Source organism: Dama dama, chromosome 20 (genome assembly GCF_033118175.1).
Source record: "Dama dama isolate Ldn47 chromosome 20, ASM3311817v1, whole genome shotgun sequence".
Taxonomy (NCBI): domain Eukaryota; kingdom Metazoa; phylum Chordata; class Mammalia; order Artiodactyla; family Cervidae; genus Dama; species Dama dama.
The window spans coordinates 113,972,658-113,990,615 of record NC_083700.1 but is presented as its reverse complement, the minus strand read 5'-3'; the positions used below and the strand labels follow the sequence as shown (position 1 = coordinate 113,990,615).

The 17,958-nt window shown below is 50.6% G+C and overlaps 1 protein-coding gene across 4 annotated transcripts in view; it reads right to left on the bottom strand.

Annotated features, from left to right (window-relative positions):
• Nucleotides 1–17,958, bottom strand: part of SCLY (selenocysteine lyase) — a 33,720-nt gene that overhangs the window by 3,305 nt on the left and 12,457 nt on the right. For all 4 annotated transcript variants that reach the window (XM_061122607.1, XM_061122608.1, XM_061122611.1 and 1 more), the window contains 6 exons: nt 17,297–17,477; nt 10,698–10,825; nt 10,351–10,515; nt 9,166–9,272; nt 2,983–3,019; nt 340–423 (listed from right to left, as the gene is read on the bottom strand). In XM_061122607.1, coding sequence (XP_060978590.1) covers nt 340–423; nt 2,983–3,019; nt 9,166–9,272; nt 10,351–10,515; nt 10,698–10,825; nt 17,297–17,477 — 702 coding nt within the window. The remainder of the gene's footprint in view (nt 1–339; nt 424–2,982; nt 3,020–9,165; nt 9,273–10,350; nt 10,516–10,697; nt 10,826–17,296; nt 17,478–17,958) is intronic.

The window sequence follows — 17,958 nt, the reverse complement described above, 5'->3', positions numbered from 1 at the left end:
CTCCAGGCAAGGATACTGGAGTGGGTTGCTATGTCCTTCTCCAGGGGATCTTCCTGACCCAGGGATGGAACCCACGTCTCCTGCACTGGCAGGCAGGTTCTTTATCATGGAGCCCCAGGGAAGCCCCACAGAATTATTTTATCTGTTAAGTATCTCCTTATAATACTCAGGGAGACTGAGTGCGGAAGGCAAGGTAAATTGGAAGAGAAAGATTCTGAGGACACTTGGATCTTCTTCACAGGAGCATCAAGTGTCTTGTCCCTGGTATGTTTCGGTCACGCGTCCGTGACCCCCGGGGTCTGGTCCTGGCCTGTCGGGGCTCTGGGCACGGGCACTCACCGCCAGCCTCTCCTCCAGGTAGTCGCGCACACCCCGCATGTGGGCCTCATAGGCCTCACAGTTCTCTGCCACCAGCTCGGCCGCCTGCGGACACAGGAGGGCGCGGGGTGATGAAGCACCCCAGTTATGGTAAGATGGGGTGGGGGGCGCAGACAGCAGCGGAGGGGCTGCTTCCTGAGGGCAGAGGCGACATCGCCTCCGACTGCTGCTTCCCCGGGACCTCACGGACACAAGCCACGTGCCGACTGCCCGCCTTTCGCTTGTTGGCTGGCATCTGACAGCTGTCAGGCTTCCTGATGCCCCGGGCACTGTGGAGTCCCCAGTCAGTGACCGGAGGCTCTCCCGGCCCACTCTAGAGACAGACAGACAGGACGGAGGAAGAGGCAGCTGTGTCTGACCTCGGGTGGGCGCTTTGAAGAGAGTGTGGAGCCTGGGGAAGGGCGTCTGGGCGGAGCCCTGAGGAGGGAAGGGCGAGTGCTCCTGGAATGGCGTGAGCGAGAGCATGGTGCCTGGAGGCCTCGCGACAGCGGGCTCTGAGCCGAAACCTGGATGCTGAAGCTGGGTCTGAGCCGCCCGATCTGTGTGTTCACAGCTGGGTGCCATGTGGAGCATGCATGAGGCGTCCACACAAAAGGTGGGGGTGACCTGGCCTAGGCTCGGTGGAGGTGGACAAGGGGCAGGCCTTCATCCGTGGCGGAGGCTGGACGGACGGGGCCGGCTGCCGCGTCAGGTGCAGGGGGCGAGAACAGGGAGGACCAAGGGCCCCTCCTGGGTTTCTCAGCGAGAGCCCAGGTGACAAGGGGCACCCCGGGGAGAGAGACCAGGACACGCCGTGGGCTGAGGAAGCAGGTGGGGACCTGGGTCTCCCCGGAGGTCAGGGTCTGCCCTGCGATGGCAGGTGGAAGACCGGAGCCCAGGCTGACGTTAGAGCCCCCGGGGGGTGAGCACCTCGCTGGGAGAGGAGGCTGGCCAGAGAGGAAGCAGAGAATGAGCCCGGCTGGGGCGGGGGTGGAGAACTTGCCCCACGTTCTCTGGAAGTCACAAGGCAAATGGGGACCTTCTCTGAGGCTTCAGGGGAGCAGAGCAAGCAGCAGACCTCAGGAGGAGGGGTGGGAGGGTGCGTGCAGGTCACTCCACTGGGGGCAGAGGACACCGGAAGAGGAACAGGAGGATGTGGGGGGGTGGGAAGGGGGCGACAGCAGGAGGGGCCTGCCTTCAGCCACACGGGGAAGGGGCGGAGAGCAGCCGGGAAACCTGGACTTGGCCTTGGTGGGTGAGGACATACACATCTCCCGGGGAAGGTGAGCAGTGTGGGGGGCGGGGGTCCTGGCCGGAGTGCACCGAGGGGGTCCAGGCTGAGTGAGGGGCGATGATGGTGGGCCCCCAGCCCCGAGTGACAGCAGGGTCAGAGGGGCCATGGCTGCTGCTGGGCCGCCGTCTGGTCCTCTGAAGGAGCCTCCTTAAGAGGCTGCACTGTGTCCCCGTCTTCGGGGGTGGGCAGCCAGGCTGGGGGGGGTGGGGGTGGGGGGGCAACTGGATCCAGGGAAGAGCAAACCTGTGGGAATGATATCACTGTTTCTTATATTATAAGACTTGAAAAGAGAGCCTTTTCCTTTCAAATGCTAGGTACATGAAACCCACTCCACGGATCCTAAAAAGCATGTCTCCAGGTTGATAAATAAAATTCGAGGTTTCTCTTATTAATACACTGGTCCGTTTATTGGGATCATGAACGTGACCTCCTCTGAAGCCTGGGCCGCCTATTGGAGCGGCTGGGAAACTGCTGTGAGCCCACAGAACACGCCCAGTGGTCTGCCCTGGCCCTGCAGAGATGGAGACCCTGGAGTTTCCCGAGTCATCACGGCATGAGGGAGCCGCCGTTATTCTAAGTATTGGCCTTGGACTCTGGTTCCCGATGCCGAGCTCCCAAGTCCCTTGGAGTTTCCTGGATGACAGGAGTGCCTCCTGCTCTAATGAGGTGACTCTGGGTGGGCTTCTAGGTGGGGGCTGGTCACAGAACCAGGATTAGAAGCGTGGGGTTTTCAGTGCCCCGGCCCCACCTCCAGAGAGGGGAGAGGGGCTGGAAACGAAGTTAATGATTGAGCGAAGCCTCCGTAAAACCCCGGGAGGATGATGGCTTCAGAGAGCTTCCAGGTTGCTGAACACAGAGGTGCTGGGAGGGGGGCGCGGGCGAGGGCATGGACACCCCTTCCCACATCCTGCCCTTCAGGGTGTCCACCTGCGTCCTTTATCACACCCTTTCATGATAAACTGTTTATTGGGGTCAGTGGTCTAGTTCCTCTGAGTTCTGTGAGCTGTTCTAGCAGACTCACTGAACTCGAGGAGTGGGTCGTGGGAACCTCTGATTCACAGCCAGTTGGTCACAAGCACAGTTGACAGTTGGCATCTGAGGTTGTCGGGGGTGGGGGGGTCTTGTGGGACCAAGCCCTCATCCTGAGGGTGGATAGTGTCAGGATGGGCTGAATTGCAGGACCCCTGGCTGGTGCCACAGGTGCGCTGGGTGGGGACCCCGCCCCCGCATATGGGGTGAGAGTGAGGAAGAAACGCAGGAGGAAGACTGAGGTTCCCTTGCATGCTGATGGACAAAGCAAGCTTCATCCATCCAAGGTCCCCAGGGCTTACCTTCCCAAGGCCAGCAATCATCGGGGTGTTCTCTGTCCTGTAAAAGACAAGGGATTCAGTCCCGTTTCCATGCAAAGTAATTAACCAACATTCCTGGAAGAAATCCCAGCCATATGAAAGTCAGGTGTTCAATTAAAGACAGTCAGGCCAACATCTTTCCTAAACGAGGGCAGCTGCCAGCCCCCCCCCCCGCCCCAAACCCTCCATGGCTGTGGCCTGGGGAGAGCAGATGCGGTGCACTCTGGGCAGTCTGCCCTGGCTGTCACTGGCTGGCCAAGTGACAGCGCTGTCTGGACCCTTCCCCTCCCCGCAGGAAATCCCCCCTCCGGCTGCAGGCCCCAGAGCCATCTCTTCGGTCCCCCTGCCAAACCCGGCCAAGGTCCAGGGGCTCAGTCCCCGCCCCGCTCCCTGCAGCCTCTCAGCTGTAATATGGGGTGAATCTTTGGTGACTAGAGATTTTGGGTGTTGTGTGTGTGTGTGTGTATGCGTGCGTGCACGTGTGTGGCTGTGCAGGGGACAGGAAAACCCCCGAAGACCAGTGGTTCCCACGTGTTGATCTAACAAACTAAAACTACAACGCTTCACTCTATTTCAGGAAAAACCAAAACAGTAACTTAACTTTCTGCTTTGGCTAAATGAAGTTCTCTTAAACCTCTGGAGCTGTTTCCTGCTTGTTTACTAACAGCAAGATAAATGAACTCAGATGAACAGCGCTGACAGTACAGGAAATAAGGTCCCACTGACCTTGCCTGGACAAGTTCACTGGTCAGGCCTGTCCCCGAGACAGGCTCTGACACCTGGAGGGGGAGGGGCGGGGGGGACAGGGACGAGCCAGGGGCTCTGGGCTCCGTCCGGGGCTGTGAGACCTCTGTCGCCCTCCTCTGTAGGATGACATGGTCGGATCTGACGCATTGCTCAAGTTCTGTGACCTGGGACTGCCTGGGGGTTTGGGCAGGGCGACAAGGCCGGGCCCCTGTAGGACCTGGAGCCGGCCCCGCACGAGCCCAGCCCTCCACCCCCACCCAGAGTCATGCAAACCTGCTCCCACTCCTGTCCACCCACAGAGCTGCCTGTATGACTGGCATAGCTGCTGTTCCGCCTCTTCTCTCTCCCCACCTTTTCCCTAGCATCTATTTATTTGGCTGTGTCAGATCTTACTTGCGGCAGGTGGGATCGAGTTGTGGTGTGCGGGCTTAGCTGCCCTGTGGCGTGTGAAATCCCAGTGCCCCGACCAGGGATCGAACCCACGTCCCCTGCTCTGCAAGGCGGATTCTTAACCACCGGATGACCAGGGATGTCCTTCTTCCTTTTTTTTGTTTCCCCTCTCTCCCTCCTTTCTTTTTAATTAATCTTTTTATTTTGGGAGAACATAGATTCACACGTCGTTGGAAAAAGCAGCACAGAGGCACTCTGTGTATCCTGTACTCGGTTCCCCCAGGTGTTAGTAACACTGCAGGCCAGAATCCCAGCCTGGACACTGACAAGATAGAGACAAGGCCACCGCCACAAAGACCCTCCCGCAGCCCTTCTGTAACCACGCCCACTCTTCATCACCCACACCCTCAGCCCCATTCCCTCCTTAATCCCGGGAGGACGTTTCTAATTTTGTCATGTAAAGTGATATCACAGAGTTTATAACTTGGAGGGCTTGGCTATTTTCGTTCGCCCAAGTCCTCTGGAGGTTCCTCCAAGCTGTAGTGTGTGTCCGTGGTTCCTTCCCCCTCATCCCTGAGAGGAGTTCCATAGCATGCATGTGCCCTGCTGTTTAACTGCTCGCTCATTAAAGGACATCTGAGTGGCTTGCAGTTTGTGACTGTGATGAATAAAGCTGCTAAACACTTTTGGGTACAGGCTTTGCTTGTGAACACAGTCTTCATTTCTCTGGGATAAATGTCCAGGAATGAAACTCCTAGGTTGTATAGTAATTGCATAGTTTGTTTTTTGTTTATGTATTCTAGGGACCAGCCCTTTGGCGGATATGTCATTTGAAAATGTTTTTTCCTAATGTGTAGCTTGTCTTTTCATCCTCTTAACAAAGCATTTTTCAGGACAAAAGTTTAGATGAAGTTCATCAATTTTTCCTTTTATGGATGCTTGTGGTGTCGAGTCTAAGAAAGAACTCTATGCTTAGCTCTAGTTTTTGAAGATTTTCTCCTAAAATTTTTACAGTTTTATGTTTTACATTTCAGTTCATGATCTATTTTCAGTTACATTTCATAAGGTGTGAGACTTGGGCTGATTTCTATCTTTACCTGGGATGTCTAAGTGTTCCAGCAGCGTATGTTGAAAGGCTACCTCATATTAGGGGAATTACAGTAGCTTATATTTTTCGATGAAATAGTCCACTCTTCATATCAAATTCATGTATGTGGGGTTCTTCACAGCATTCCATTATTCTTTTTGATGTTTGCAGGGCCCACAGTGATATCTTATTTCATTCTTGATAATGGCAATTTGTTTCTTCTCTCTTTTTTTGATCAGTCTTGCTAAGTTAAACATTTGTCAACTTTATCGATGTCTTCAAAGAGCCAGATCTTCAATTCATAGATTTTTAAAAGTGATTTTTGTTCATAATTTCACTGATTTCTGTTCACATCTCTATCATTTCATTCTTTCTGTTTGCTTTGGGTTTGTTTTGCTCTACAGTTTCTAGGTTCTTCGGATGGAGCTTACTGATCTGAGATGCTTCACTTTATCTAACATATGCACTGAGTGCTGCACGTTTCCTCTCAGCCATGCTTTAACTGTGTCTCACAAATTTTGTTAAGTGTATTTTCATTCATTTCAGTAATTTGCCCCATGGATTACTCATAAGTGTGTTGTTTCTAAGTGTTTGGAGATTTTCTTATTATCTTCCTGTATTGATTTCTAGTTTGATTCCACTGTGGTTAAAGAAAACATTCTGTGTAATTTCAGTTCTTTCAATGTGCTGAGGTTTGTTTGATGGCACAGAATATGAACTTATCTTCGTGTACAATCCGTGGCATTTGAAGAGAATGGGTATCTTACTGTTGTTGGGTAAAGAGGTCCAAACATGTTGATTAGATCTTGTTGATAGGTGTTACTGAGTTCTTCTGTATCCTGGCCAATTTTTGTCTAGTTGTCTACCCACTGTTGAGGGATGGGTGTTGAAGTGTCCATCTGTAATTGTGGGTTTGTCTACTTTTCCTTTCAGTTCAGGTTTTGTTCCTCACACATTTTGAAGCTGTACTGTTTGTGCATCCACATTAGGATTGCCATGTCTTCTTGGTGAACTGACTCTTTATTCCTTTCACCCTCTGGTAATTTTCTTTGCCCTGGAGTCTCCTTTATCTAATGTCATGTAGACAGTCCTGCTTTCCTTAGATTAAGATTAACATGAAACACTTTTTCCCAACTTGCTATATTTGAAGTGAGTTTCTTAGAGACAGCATATGGTTAGGCCAGTTTTCAAAAATTTATTCTGCCAACCTCTGCCTTTTAATTGATATATTTATTCCATTTACACTCAACGTAATAGTTGATGTTCAGGCTTAAGTCTGCCATTTTATTGTTTCAGTTTGTTCTATTTTTTCCTCTGTTTTCTTTTTTCTACTTTTCTGTGAGTTACTTAAACAGTTTTCAGAAGTTCAAGTAAAGAATAGAAAATGTACCTCTTTATACATCTGTTATTTTCCCCCATTCACAAAATAATCATCGTAAATATTTTTTCCACTTACATTAAAAAAAAAAATTATTTGTTTTTGGCTGCGCCGGGTCTCTGTTGCTGCACAGGGGCTGCTCTCCAGCTGCAGCGAGCAGGGGCTGCGCTCTGCCGCAGCGCCTGGGCTCCTCCCCGGGATGGTTTCTCTGCAGCGAGCAGGGGCTGCGCTCTGCCGCAGCGCCTGGGCTCCTCCCTGGGACGGTTTCTCTGCAGCGAGCAGGGGCTGCGCTCTGCCGCAGCGCCTGGGCTCCTCACTGGGACGGTTTCTCTTGCTGTGGAGCACGGGCTCTAGGGTGTGTGGGTTTCAGTGGCTGCAACATGCAGGCTCAGGAGTTGTGGCACTTGGGGTTGGTTGCCCCACAGCATGGGGTATCTCCCTGGACCAGGGATCAAACCCATGTCCCCTGCATTGGCAGGTGGATTCTTAATCACTGGACCACTAGCCAAGCTCCCTGCACATACATTTTGAACCACATCAGACAGTGCTATGATTTTTGCTTAGGCTATCAAACATAATTTACAAAACTCAAGAGGAGAAGGAAAGTCTATTTTATTTACCTATTTTCTTGCTTATCATGCTCTTTTCTCTCTGCTGTTCCAAGTTTACTTCTTTTACTGTTTCCTTTCTATGTAAAGAACTCCTTTAGTCATTTTTAGCATAGGTTTTCTGGTGACAAATTCTGTTAGTTTTCTCTTTCATCTGAAAACATCTTGATTCCTTCTTTGTTCCTGAGGATATTTCTGCTGTGTACATGACTCTGGATTGACAGGCCTGCCTTTTCTTTGAGCACTTGGAAAATTTTGCCTTACTTCCTTGGGCCTCTGTGATTTCTGATGAGTAATCCACTGTCATTTGAATTATTTTTTCCCTATAGGTAAGGAGTTGTTTATTTTTTCCTCTGGCTGTATTCAGGATTTTTCCTTTGTCTTTCATTTATGGAAGTTTATTTTTTATGTCTTGTATTTCTTTTGGTTTACCCTGGTTGGGTTTTGTTCAGCTTCTTGAATCTCTGAATTTGTCTCTTTGCCAAGTTCTTTTTCATCCCATCCTCCTTCTCCTCGCCCTCTCAGACCTCAATGAAATGAATGTTAGATTTTCTGTTGGTTCCACAGGTCCCTGAGGCTCTGCTCAATTTTTTTCCAGTCTGATTCCTCTCTGTTTTTTATAGTGGTTAATCCTGTTCTTTCAGTTCACCGAGTCTTTCTTCTATTGCCCCCATTCTGCTGGTGAGCCTGCCCATGGCCTTTTTACTTTGGTTGTTGAAACTGTTTGTTCTAAAATTTCAGTTTAGCTCTTCTCTGTATTTTCTTCTTCTTTGCTGACACTTTTTATTTCTTCTGTTTCAAGTGTGTTCATAATTGGTCACTAAAGCATTTTTATTGTTTTTGCCTTAAAATCTCTTGTTAGACAATTCGAATATCTTTATCACCTCAGTGTCGGCATCTATTGATAGTTTCCTTTCTTTGGTTTAAGATCTTTCTGGTTCTCAATATGATGAGCAATTCTAAACTGAAACCTGAATGTCTGTGTGTTATTTTATGATTCTTGATGTTTGTTAACCCTTCTGTAGTAGCTGGCACTTTCTGACCCTGCTCTTCACTGTCAGGCAGGGGTAGACGTCCGGGCTCCCAGCTCAGTCCGAGTCAACATCCGAGAGGAGCAGGCACCTTGCCAGTGACGGATGTGGGCCGAAGCCCAGGGTCCCCATGTGGTCCCCGCTGACACCGTGGTGGGGGCGCGTCGCTGTGGCGGGGCAGGCGTCCTGGCCCCTCTGGCACTGGAGGCTGTGGGCTCCTGTCACAGCGTGTGTGGGTGGAAGTCTGGGCCCCTGGCACCTCCGTGGTGTGGGAGCGGGTGGAGGCAGCTGTCCATGGTGGCAGTGGGAGGGCAGCACGTGTTGTCTAGAAGCCTCCCGTCTTGCTAGGGTGTTCTTTCCCTGCCACCAGCTGGAGAGCGGGCTCGTTGGGCTTTCTTCATCAGCCCTTTCTGGTGTTTCTAGTCGCTGGCTTCTTCTGCTTTAGTTCTGGAATAAAGGAGGCAAAAGAAACCGCAGGGACCCAGCGCATGTGTGGTCTCTCCCTCTTGTTATCACATTGCTGACAACACGTGTGGTGCTGGCCCCACCTCCATTGCCTGCAAGTCGTGAGGACACAGGAGCTTTCAGAAAGGAAGCCAGGTGCTTCCACGTGGCCCTGTGCACCCCCACAGTCAAGAGGGGGCAGCACATCTCAGCCAAGGCTGGGGGGTATGCAGCGGCCCCTCTATTGTCGGCTGGGCCCAAATAACAGAAGGAACTGGGCACACTGAAGCAGCCACGAGACAGATTGCTTCATCTGCTTTGACTCCTCCCCAGCGAGACGGCATGCGTGTGAGTCCCACATGCAGAGTCAGCCAGTGGAGCCATGTCCGACTCAGTGGAGGGTCTATCACAGCACTTCCAAGAGGCGGAAGGGCCACGGCGTGGCCAGTGGGCAGACAGCTCGTTCACCTCCTGCCTTACCCTGGCCTGAAGTTCCGCTCTTGTCCGCCTCCAAACAGCATTGGGTACAGAGGGGTGTGCTCACCGAGCCCTCGGACGTAGAGCGCACCGATCCTGGGGCCGTAGAACTGCAAGGAAAAGCCAGTTACTTATCCAACAAGAACCTTCAGGGACCTTCTCCTGCACGTGCTGAGAGCGACACGGAGATGCTCTGTAATGTGAGGGCCCTGCTCTCTGCGGTCTCGTGGCCGGGACCCGTCCAGACATGGGTGTGGGGCAGGCGCTGATGCTGGGCCCCAGCTCAGGGGCAGAGAGCACCTGCCAGCCATGGGGGAGGCTGACGGACGGGCTGGAGCCAGAGGTGGCCGAGAGCTATCCTGTGGGCGGCTCCCGCTCTCACAGCCTCGTTAGGGGGAAGTTTCACATGCCGGTGTGTCACATGGGCACACTCACTCCCTTGGGAACCAGCTGGGAAGAAAGTACTAAAAATACTCCCGGTTCTATTGGCTGCTGAAGAGAGACACAAGAGCTTCAGAAGGGTCTTCACTGCTAACTATCAGAATTCCCCAGCACAGCCTAGAGCTGAGGGTCGCTAAAACCACACCTTCACTGCCTGAGCTGCCCTGTGAGTCAGATTAGACGAGCCCTCACTGATGAGCCCTGCGTCTTCCGTCCCTGGGTGGGGGTGGGGGTGGGCTGAGAGCGCAGAGAACACTCCGCCGCTGCTCAGTCACCCAGCCTTGTACGACTCCTTGTTGACCCCATGGACTGCAGCCCGCCCAGCTCCTCTGTGGGATTCTCCAGGCAAGAATACTGGAGTGGGCTGCCATGTCCTCCTCCAGGGGATCTTCCTGACCCGGGGATCAAACCCGTGTCTCTTACATCTCTGGCATTGGCAGGCAGATTCTTTACCGCTTGCACCACCTGGGAAGCTGCAGAGGACACTCGCTCCCGGGCTAAGCCCACCTGAGATCACCCCTCCACCCCCTCCCTCCCCACCTCCCCACCCTCCCCAACCCCTCCACAGCTTGCCTGGCCACAGGGCCACAGTCCGCCTGGCCACCTTGACCCAGGGCCTCGCTGGGCGGGCATGCCGGGCACGCCAGGTGAGGGAGGGTGAGTGGTGCCTTGGGCTCTGCTCAGGGGTGAGCCTCACGGGTGTCGAGGAGTCTCCCTGCGGGAGGGCAGGGGGCCAGGCGGACACACCTTGTGCCCCACGATGGTCAGGAAGTCCACGCCCAGTTCCCGCACGTCCACGCGCCGCTTCCCCAAGGCCTGGGCAGCGTCCGTGTGCACAAGCACCCCTGGCAGCCCCCCCGCTGCCCGCTGCTGGTTCAGGGCTCGGACTCGCCGGCTGATCTCAGGCACGGGCTGGAGAGGGAAGAGCAGACAGCGGGCTGGGTCACTCTGATTCCACAGAAATGGAATCAAAGAAATGAGGAGCCGTGAATGAGGGTGCGGCAGAAGTTCCCAGACAAAAGAACAGAGGAAAAGGGGAGGCTGGGCCGGAAGCCCGCGTCCCCATCGGTCTCCCCAGGAGGACAGCGACTCACCATGATGACACCTGTCTCGTTGTTGGCCAGCATGATTGTCACCAAGCACGTGGCCGGGCGAACGGCTGCCAGGATGTCCTCAGCCTCCACCTGCCCGTTCACCTTGGACACGGGGACAAAGGTGACCTCTGAGGAGTAAGACACAAATATGAGGTCAGCCCAACAAGGCCTCCTCTCTGGAACGGGACACAGTGAAAAAAGCAATTTATTGTAAAGGTTCAGAAGACTCTGAAGGAATATGAGCCACCCTTTGTCACCAGGCCCACAGACAATGGCTTGCAGGCTTCACCAATGAGCCTCAGTGGCGGGGTCTCTCTGGGGACCCTCTGATCTCCTCTGAGGGACCTGTGAGCAGCTGAGACACCTCAGTTCACAAAAGCGTCCTGAGGTGCCAGCAATGTGACCTTCACTCACTCAGCGCTGACCCAGCCCTCCTTAAGCCCCTCCTGTGTATCCGGCACTTAGACCCCTGCTACTGCAGGTGGAAGACAGGCAGGGTGACTAAGCTCAGGTTTCGGGTGCAAAATGCTGAAGACAACACACCTGCTTTCCCCTCAAGGTCCCACTAAAATGAGAGGACAGATATATTTCTCAACATGGGCAGCACCTTGTGGACGAGGAATTCTGAGCCATGCCCAGAATACAGAGAGATGGTGGCATCAGATTAATGCCAACAGGGAAAACCTACCCAGGTTGTGGACAGGTGAAAACTAACTCTGTAAAGAGTAGGAAAGGACCTAGAGGTCAGCTGAGTTCAGGGTGCACACGCGGAGAGCTGGGGGAGTGCCGACTGCCAGGGCAGGCAGTGGACTAGGTTCTGACACCCAAGGACCCCCACCCCACTCCCAGAAGTGGGCGGCAGAGGCGCTGGCCTGGCCAGGTAGGCTCCTGGGGTGGGGGTGGGGGCGGGGGGGCAGCAAGAAATGGGTGCTGCTGGTGCCTCCACTGTGGGGCTCAGAGGGGAGCAAAGGAAAGGCTACTCTAGCCGGGAGTTTTGTCTCTTTACTACGTACAGGAGCACCTACTCATCATCATCAACCCTCAGGGAGATGCAGATCAAAACCCACCCATTAGAGCCGCCTGCATACCTGCTAGGACGGCTGTAATAAAAAACACTGACAGCAGACAAATGTTGGCAAGGACCCAGAGAAATTGGAAGCCCAACCCCACCCCAGGCACCACGGTGGGAATGTAAAATGGTGCAACTCAGGTGGAATACAAAGGTTAGGGTTAAACAAGTAGAGCCTTGGAAAGGTGAAACACAGAATTACCACATGACCCAGCAGTTCCACTCCTGGCAGATACTCAAGAGAAACAAAAACATACATCCAGACAAACACCTCTATACAAATGCTCCCAATGGCATTATTCATCATATTAATATCAAATGTTCATCAGCGACGAACAGATAAAATGTGAATATCATTCATCCGTAAAAAGGGAGTAAAGATTGGCACAGGATATGATGCGGATGAACCTTGAAGACACAGTGCTAACTGAAAGAAGCCAATGACAAAGACCACGTATCCTATGATTCCCTTCACATGGGAGTCAGAATGGGCAAATCTCCAGAGACGACTATGGACCAGCTTGTCCAGGGGTGAGGGAAACAGTTTCAGCTACAAGTAACGAGGTCCTCTGTGGGACGTGAAAGGCATCATAACTGATCGTGGTGATGGTCACACAACTCTGTGAATACACTTTAAAACGACTGAAATGTACACTTCAAATGGGTTCAGGGTATAGTGTGTGAGTTCTGTCTCCATAAAGCGGATGTTAACAGAAACAAACCCGCTGGGACATTGTCTGGGTGGAGGGGTGGGAGACAGGCAAGGTCAAGTCCCCGTTTCACACTTGGGCGTCAACAGACAGGTGCTCAAGTGATAAAACAAGAAATGGAGATTATGTTTGTAAGCAAGTAAGTATTAAAGTGGAAGCAGCTAAGATGATAATACTGAGTGGGAGAAAAATTAAAAGCAAACTCGAGGGGCGGCTGCCTCAGGACTAGGGCTTTGGGGAAGAACCTTTGCTTTTCCCTGAAGCCTTTCTGCAGATCTTTATTTCCATCCCTGTGTGTCTATACTTTGTAAAAACTTGTGTAATTTTAAACGAGGTAACATGTAATAGTAACCAATGACAATGTATTACATTGCCTTTCCCTGTTACAAGTGAGACAGGGATGAAAAGGAATTACAGTTTAAAGTAGAAAGTCGGACCTGACTTGCTTTAGTTAAAGTGGTCCACTCAGGAGAGATCACAAAGAGAAAAACCTTTCCAGTAGTTGAATGGGAAAACCAGTAATAAGGCTCACGGTCCGACCAAGCAGTTCTGTCCCACTCCTTATCCTTAAGATACAAACACTTTCCCTGCTTCCCCTCGGGTTTCCAGGCAGATCAGGTAATAAGGCGAACGCCGAACAGAAGAGCACTGTCTTATTCCAGGCAGAGTTCAACCTCAGCTGTTCTGAGAACGATGACTTTTATAAATTAGTTTTTGAAAAACTAGTCTCGACACCCTGTGTCTCAGGATGCTGCATCACAGGAAAAGTGAAGGAAGGACCGGAAGTGACCCAGGCAACTGCCACTGCTGGGCAAGCCCTACCTACCCTCAGGCTCCCTGGCAGGGGCACCTCCTGGGGGGCTCCGGACCACCCCTGCCCCTCACCTGGGAGGCCCGAGCCTCCTCTGTGCTGAGAGAAGGGCTCCCAGCAGGAGTGCACTTATTCTTGTTTTCACCACCAGAAGTCATGTCTACTGGATCCTTTTCCTTTCTACCAGAGGGAGGGAAGCCAAGATTTAATTATTAAAATCAAACAATGAAAAGCACGAGTTAGCGTTTATAGGCGTGCTACTAAATATGCATTTATTTATCATACACAAGGGGCTTCCCTGGTGGCTCGGCGGTAAAGAATCTGCCTGCGTTGCAGCAGATGCGAATTTGATCCCTGGGTCAGGAAAATCCCCTAGAGGAGGAAATGGCAACCCATGCTAGTATTCTTGCCTAGAGAATTCCACAGAGAGAGGAGCCTGGCAAGACACTCCATGGGGATGCAAAGAGTTGGACACGACTGAGTGAGTAAACTACCACCATGCCGTTTAAAGACCACAGAGTTCATGGGCTCTGGATTGGGCAAAGTGTTAATTCTTTTCAGGTCTTCAGGTCTTATGAGGCACTGGACTATGGGAGAGTAAGCAAGTTGGCAACCAGGAGGTGGTGTGTGTGTGTGTGTGTGTGTGTGTGATCACACACAAGAGTCTATGCATCATTCGGTGATAAATGACCAGTTCCACACACTGATAATCATGGGGTGTGTGTGTGTGTGTGTGATCACACACAAGAGTCTATGCATCATTTGGTGATAAATGACCAGTTCCACACACCGATAATCATGGGGTGTGTGTGTGTGTGTGATCACACACAAGAGTCTATGCATCATTTGGTGATAAATGACCAGTTCCACACACCGATAATCATGGGGTGTGTGTGTGTGTGTGATCACACACAAGAGTCTATGCATCATTTGGTGATAAATGACCAGTTCCACACACCGATAATCATGGGGTGTGTGTGTGTGTGTGTGTGTGTGTGTGTGATCACACACAAGAGTCTATGCATCATTTGGTGATAAATGACCAGTTCCACACACCGATAATCATGGGGTGTGTGTGTGTGTGTGTGTGTGTGTGTGTGATCACACACAAGAGTCTATGCATCATTTGGTGATAAATGACCAGTTCCACACACCGATAATCATGGGGTGTGTGTGTGTGTGTGATCACACACAAGAGTCTATGCATCATTTGGTGATAAATGACCAGTTCCACACACTGATAATCATGGTGTGTGTGTGTGTGTGTGTGTGTGTGTGTGTGATCACACACAAGAGTCTATGCATCATTTGGTGATAAATGACCAGTTCCACACACCGATAATCATGGGGTGTGTGTGTGTGTGTGTGTGTGTGTGTGATCACACACAAGAGTCTATGCATCATTTGGTGATAAATGACCAGTTCCACACACCGATAATCATGGGGTGTGTGTGTGTGTGTGATCACACACAAGAGTCTATGCATCATTTGGTGATAAATGACCAGTTCCACACACTGATAATCATGGTGTGTGTGTGTGTGTGTGTGTGTGTGTGTGTGTGTGTGATCACACACAAGAGTCTATGCATCATTTGGTGATAAATGACCAGTTCCACACACTGATAATCATGGGGTGTGTGTGTGTGTGTGTGTGTGATCACACACAAGAGTCTATGCATCATTTGGTGATAAATGACCAGTTCCACACACCGATAATCATGGGGTGTGTGTGTGTGTGTGTGTGATCACACACAAGAGTCTATGCATCATTTGGTGATAAATGACCAGTTCCACACACTGATAATCATGGGGTGTGTGTGTGTGTGTGTGTGTGTGTGTGATCACACACAAGAGTCTATGCATCATTTAGTGATAAATGACCAGTTCCACACACTGATAATCATGGGGTGTGTGTGTGTGTGTGTGTGTGATCACACACAAGAGTCTATGCATCATTTGGTGATAAATGACCAGTTCCACACACCGATAATCATGGGGTGTGTGTGTGTGTGTGTGTGTGTGTGTGTGATCACACACAAGAGTCTATGCATCATTTAGTGATAAATGACCAGTTCCACACACTGATAATCATGGGGTGTGTGTGTGTGTGTGTGTGTGATCACACACAAGAGTCTATGCATCATTTGGTGATAAATGACCAGTTCCACACACCGATAATCATGGGGTGTGTGTGTGTGTGTGTGTGTGTGTGTGTGTGTGATCACACACAAGAGTCTATGCATCATTTGGTGATAAATGACCAGTTCCACACACCGATAATCATGGGGTGTGTGTGTGTGTGTGATCACACACAAGAGTCTATGCATCATTTGGTGATAAATGACCAGTTCCACACACCGATAATCATGGGGTGTGTGTGTGTGTGTGATCACACACAAGAGTCTATGCATCATTTGGTGACAAATGACCAGTTCCACACACCGATAATCATGGGGTGTGTGTACGTGTGTGTGTGTGATCACACACAAGAGTCTATGCATCATTTGGTGATAAATGACCAGTTCCACACACCGATAATCATGGGGGGTGTGTGTGTGTGTGATCACACACAAGAGTCTATGCATCATTTGGTGATCAATGACCAGTTCCACACACTAATTATCATGGTGTGTGTGTGTGTCTGTGTGTGAGATCATACACAAGAATCTATGCATCATTTGGTGATAAATGACCAGTTCCACACACTGATAATCATGGGGTGTGTGTGTGTGTGTGTGTGTGATCACACACAAGAGTCTATGCATCATTTGGTGATAAATGACCAGTTCCACACACCGATAATCATGGGGTGTGTGTGTGTGTGTGTGATCACACACAAGAGTCTATGCATCATTCGGTGACAAATGACCAGTTTCACACACCGATAATCATGGGGTGTGTGTATGTGTGTGTGTGTGATCACACACAAGAGTCTATGCATCATTTGGTGATAAATGACCAGTTCCACACACCGATAATCATGGGGTGTGTGTGTGTGTGTGATCACACACAAGAGTCTATGCATCATTTGGTGATCAATGACCAGTTCCACACACTAATTATCATGGTGTGTGTGTGTGTCTGTGTGTGAGATCATACACAAGAATCTATGCATCATTTGGTGATAAATGACCAGTTCCACACACTGATAATCATGGGGTGTGTGTGTGTGTGTGTGTGTGATCATAGACAAGAGTCTATGTATCATTCGGTGATAAATGATCTGTTCCACACACTGATTATCATGGTGTGTGTGTGTGTCTGTGTGTGAGATCATACACAAGAGTCTATGCATCATTTGGTGATCAATGACCAGTTCCACATACTGATTATCGTGGGGGGTGTGTGTGTGTGTGTGTGTATGTGTGAGATCATACACAAGAATCTATGCATCATTTGGTGATAAATGACCAGTTCCACACACTGATTATCATGGTATGTATGTGTGTGTGATCATACACAAGAGTCTATGTATCATTTGGTGATCAATGACCAGTCCCACATACTGCTATCGTGGTGTATGTGTGTGTCTGTGTGTGAGATCATACACAAGAGTCTAGGCATCATTCGGTGATAAAGGATTGGTTACACACACTGATTATGGTGGTGTCTCTGGGTGTGTGTGTGTGTGTCAGATCACACACAAGAGTCTAGGCATCATTTGGTGATCAATGACCAGTTCCACACACTAATTATCATGGTGTGTGTGTGTGTCTGTGTGTGTGATCATACACAAGAGTATGCATCATTTGGTGATCAATGACCCTTTCCACACACTGATTATGGTGGTGTCTGTGTGTGTGTGTGTGTGTGTGTGTGAGATCACACACAAGAGTCTATGTGTCATTTGGTGATAAATGACCGGTTCCACACACTGATCATCAATTTGTCCCTCAGGGAAAATCTGGAAGCACAGGCCATGTAAGCGTTGTACCGCAGCACAGCCTGGCAGGCGGGTGCGGGAGGGCAGGTGGTTCACGTGGCCCCCGGGGGGCCAGCGGTCACTCACCGGCCATGTGCTCCTCCCCAAGGTGCTCCAGCGGCAGGCGTATGGAGTCGTGCTCCACGGTGCAGCTGATGATGTGGGGCAGGGCCCCGTCCACTGGGCTGGGACGCCCGCCCGTGTCCCCGTTGGCGGCGTGGACTTTGTGGAAGTGCTTCACCATGGACTGGATTACTAAATTATTTGACTGCAGAGACAGAGCGGAAAGGTTGCTTACAGTGACCACCCAAGGGGAGCCATCGAGTAACAATAGCTCTTATTTGTAGTTTCTTTTGTGGCTAACGTGGAAAAAAATGGTCTCAAAGAAATTCAGCTCCTGAGCTGCACCTTCTGAAAGACCCAACTACAAAGATCTGGGGGTTTTCAACTTTCAGAAATGTCAGAATTCACTTCTGGTGGATTCTGATTTTTGTTACTGTTGTTAAGCAACATTATACATTTAAAATTTTCTAAATCTGTTAAAAAAGCATATTTTGCCCAGGCACCCCTCGCTGGTGGGAGTGTGAACTGACGTAACCCCTGTTAAGGGCCGCCTGGTGCATTCATCAAATAAGCCCTCTGACCCAGGAGGTCTACTTCCTGGACTTGATCCTACAGCTGCGCTTGCATAGAAGCAAAGCGATGGACGTGAAGTTGATCAAGTGTACAAAGATGAAGCAGCAAAATCT